This window comes from Rhinopithecus bieti, unplaced genomic scaffold, assembly GCF_001698545.2.
Source record: "Rhinopithecus bieti isolate Rb0 unplaced genomic scaffold, ASM169854v2 scaffold_44159, whole genome shotgun sequence".
NCBI classification, from domain to species: domain Eukaryota; kingdom Metazoa; phylum Chordata; class Mammalia; order Primates; family Cercopithecidae; genus Rhinopithecus; species Rhinopithecus bieti.
In genome coordinates this window covers 253,030-256,153 of record NW_016818573.1, presented here as the reverse complement: position 1 = coordinate 256,153, position 3,124 = coordinate 253,030, and the positions used below count along the sequence as shown (strand labels likewise).

Below are 3,124 nucleotides of genomic sequence, written 5' to 3'. Positions count from 1 at the left end.
GGGGCAGGGCCGGGGCGGGAGCACCGCTCGGGCCGTGGGCGTTAATGGCGGCGGGCGCGGCACGGCCGGAGCCTGGCGCTCCTGCAGGCTCTAACAAGCCCAGGTTCGAGTCCGGGCACCGCCCCATTGGCTTCGGAACGGCCTGTTCCTTCTCTGGACCTCAGTGTCCTCGTCTTTAAGTGGGCCCGATAACGCCTTCTCGGGAGGCCTGGCTCTGCAGAGCCGGCCTTGGGAGCTGCGCGAACGTGCGCTTCTTTGCCTTCCTCTATTAAATGCCAGCGGTCCGGATACCTGCCAGGAAAAGGTGGGCCTTGGCAGGGCCGGGAGGTGTAGCTGGGGCCGGTTGCTCCCACGCCTGGATTCACCCTTCGGCCCTGCCACTCACTACAGGTGTGACCTTGGGCAAGTCCTTTCTCTCTGAGCCTCAGTTTCCTTGTCTGTAAGTCAAGGAGAATAGTAATAACTGCAGCAACTCTTCTGGAGCGCTCACTCCTCAGGCATCTAATTTTCATAGCGGATCTACAGGACAGGAACAGTTGTTATCCCATTGTAAAGATGAGGCAGGCCGGGCGCGGTGGCTCAAGCCTGTAATCCCGGCACTTTGGGAGGCCGAGACGGGCGGATCACGAGGTCAGGAGATCAAGACCATCCTGGCTAACACGGTGAAACCCCGTCTCTACTAAAAAATACAAAAAACTAGCCGGGCGAGGTGGCGGGCACCTGTAGTCCCAGCTACTCGGGAGGCTGAGGCAGGAGAATGGCGTAAACCCAGGAGGCGGAGCTTGCAGTGAGCTGAGATCCGGCCATTGCACTCCAGCCTGGACGACAGAGCGAGACTCCGTCTCAAAAAAAAATAAATAAATAAAAAATAAAGATGAGGCAACTGAGGCGCATCGACAGTAACTCTTACCCAAGGCCACAGTTTAATCCAGTGCCTGGCACCTGTAGTTATTGTCTCAGACCCCACCCTGACTCAGTTCCCTCACAGCAGGATGGAACCAGGTGAGGAGCTGGAAGAGGAGGACTCTCCAGGTGGCCGTGAGGATGGCTTCACTGCTGAGCACCTGGCTGCAGAGGCCATGGCGGCTGACATGGACCCCTGGCTAGTGTTTGATGCCCACACGACGCCTGCCACTGAGCTGGATGCCTGGTTGGCCAAGTACCCACCATCCCAAGTTACCCGCTATGGGGACCCCGGTTCACCCAACTCAGAGCCTGTGGGCTGGATTGCAGTGTATGGGCAGGGCTACAGCCCCAACTCCGGGGATGTGCAGGGCCTGCAGGCAGCCTGGGAAGCTCTGCAGACCAGTGGGCGGCCCATCACACCGGGCACCCTGCGCCAGCTCGCCATCACCCACCACGTGCTCTCAGGCAAGTGGCTTATGCATCTGGCACCGGGCTTTAAGCTGGACCATGCCTGGGCTGGCATTGCCCGGGCCGTGGTTGAAGGCCGGCTTCAGGTAGCCAAGGTGAGCCCACGGGCCAAGGAGGGTGGGCGCCAGGTCATCTGTGTTTACACGGACGACTTCACGGACCGCTTGGGTGTACTGGAGGCGGATTCAGCCATCCGTGCAGCAGGCATTAAGTGCCTGCTCACCTACAAGCCTGATGTCTACACCTACCTGGGCATCTACCGGGCCAACCGCTGGCACCTCTGCCCCACTCTCTATGAGAGTCGTTTCCAGCTTGGGGGCAGTGCCCGTGGCTCCCGAGTGCTTGACCGTGCCAACAACGTGGAACTGACCTAGAGGGGCCAAACTGGGGAGACTGCCCTCTCCCCTCTCCATGCTGGGGATGGATCCTCCTGTCTTCCTCCTTGTCCCATGAAGGACAAGCCCCCCAGCTCTGGGGACTACTAGGTCACTTGGGAACTACCTGCATCTTCAGTCCCCTTGAACTTCTGACCTCTGTTCAGGGCTGATGCAAGCCCCCCAGGCTGGGGGAATCTGGTTCCCTGAGGGATGAACCCTCAGCCTCCCTTTGTAGTGCTGCTCCTCTCCACTGCCCAGGACCATGGGTTGGGTGCAGACACCTAGGAGGAGAGACTTCCTGGGGACGCTCATCCCTGCTATACCTCCCCTTCCTCCTGCATCTCCCCTTCTTTCCTTCCCCCTCACAAGGGAGAAAACTTAGTGCTTCCAGCCCCTCTCCTTGGAGCCTTCATGGTCCAGGGGTAGGGGCCCCACTGGCCTGAGCATGCCATTTTGCGGGGAGGGTAGTTGTGTCTACTTGTCCCCTGGCAGAGGGGATGCCAGGACCATGGACATGAGGCCTGCGCATCCCTGCCAACTCACACAGCCTGTCCCACCATCCCCCCTTCCTTGGCTACTTTGACATGTGCCTGCTCCTGGCATTTCAATAAAACCCGGCTTGGGTCTGTGTCTTGAGTGTTTTTTAAAATACTGTCTTGGTGGTTACCTGCTTTGGTTGCTAGGGAGAGGCAGGGCCAGGAGAGACTACCCCACTGACCCGGCCAGGCCCCCACAGCTGCCCCAGCAATAAGTTGTGCCTCACTGCTGAGGCTAGGCCCTGTCTCTAAGAACCTCTACAAAACCAGCCCCACTTCCCCTCCATCCCAAATCAGTTTCTCAGAGATTTCCCATAATTCCAGGGGTTGATCCCTCCAGGAACGTCTGAGGGGCCACTGCTAGCCCTCAGGGTACATTTGTGCATATTAGAGAAAGGTACCAAGCCCAGGCAGTCCTAGGCCAGGGTACGTGGTTTGGGGAGCAGAGGATGGGATGGGATGGGCTGGATTTCGGCACCCTAGGCTGGACATCCTGGTGCAGTGAACAACCTGTGCAACCCTAGGTAGTCTCTGGAAGCCCCGCCATTCATACTGTCCTACCATCCTGACCGTCATAGGGCCCACTGGACAGTTTGCAAAGCGCTTTCATATGTATTAAATTTAATTCTCACAACCTCTTTAGGAGATGTTGGCTCCATTCTGTGGTCAAGGAAATTGAAGCCAAGAGGGGAAAGGAGTTTTCTCAGTGTCATACGATGAAGTGGGCAGAGCTAGGACTTGAATCCCAGTCCCTTCCTCAGGCAATGAGGTCCCTGAGCCCACCGAGGAAAACAGCTTTTCATAACTCACGAAGCATGTTCACTTATGTGATCTCAG

The 3,124-nt window shown here is 57.8% G+C and overlaps 1 protein-coding gene across 1 annotated transcript; it reads left to right on the top strand.

Moving 5' to 3' along the window:
• Positions 1 to 886: 886 nt before the first annotated feature.
• Positions 887 to 2,400, top strand: CUNH11orf68 (chromosome unknown C11orf68 homolog). The gene has a single exon (XM_017857337.1). It carries the CDS (start codon positions 993 to 995, stop codon positions 1,746 to 1,748), a length of 756 nt encoding a protein of 251 aa, XP_017712826.1. The 5' UTR covers positions 887 to 992; the 3' UTR covers positions 1,749 to 2,400.
• Positions 2,401 to 3,124: the final 724 nt, after the last annotated feature.

Excerpts from the sequence above, each read along its gene's own strand:
- CUNH11orf68 (XM_017857337.1), top strand. The coding sequence starts at position 993 with ATGGAACCAGGTGAGGAGCTGGAAGAGGAGGACTCTCCAGGTGGCCGT.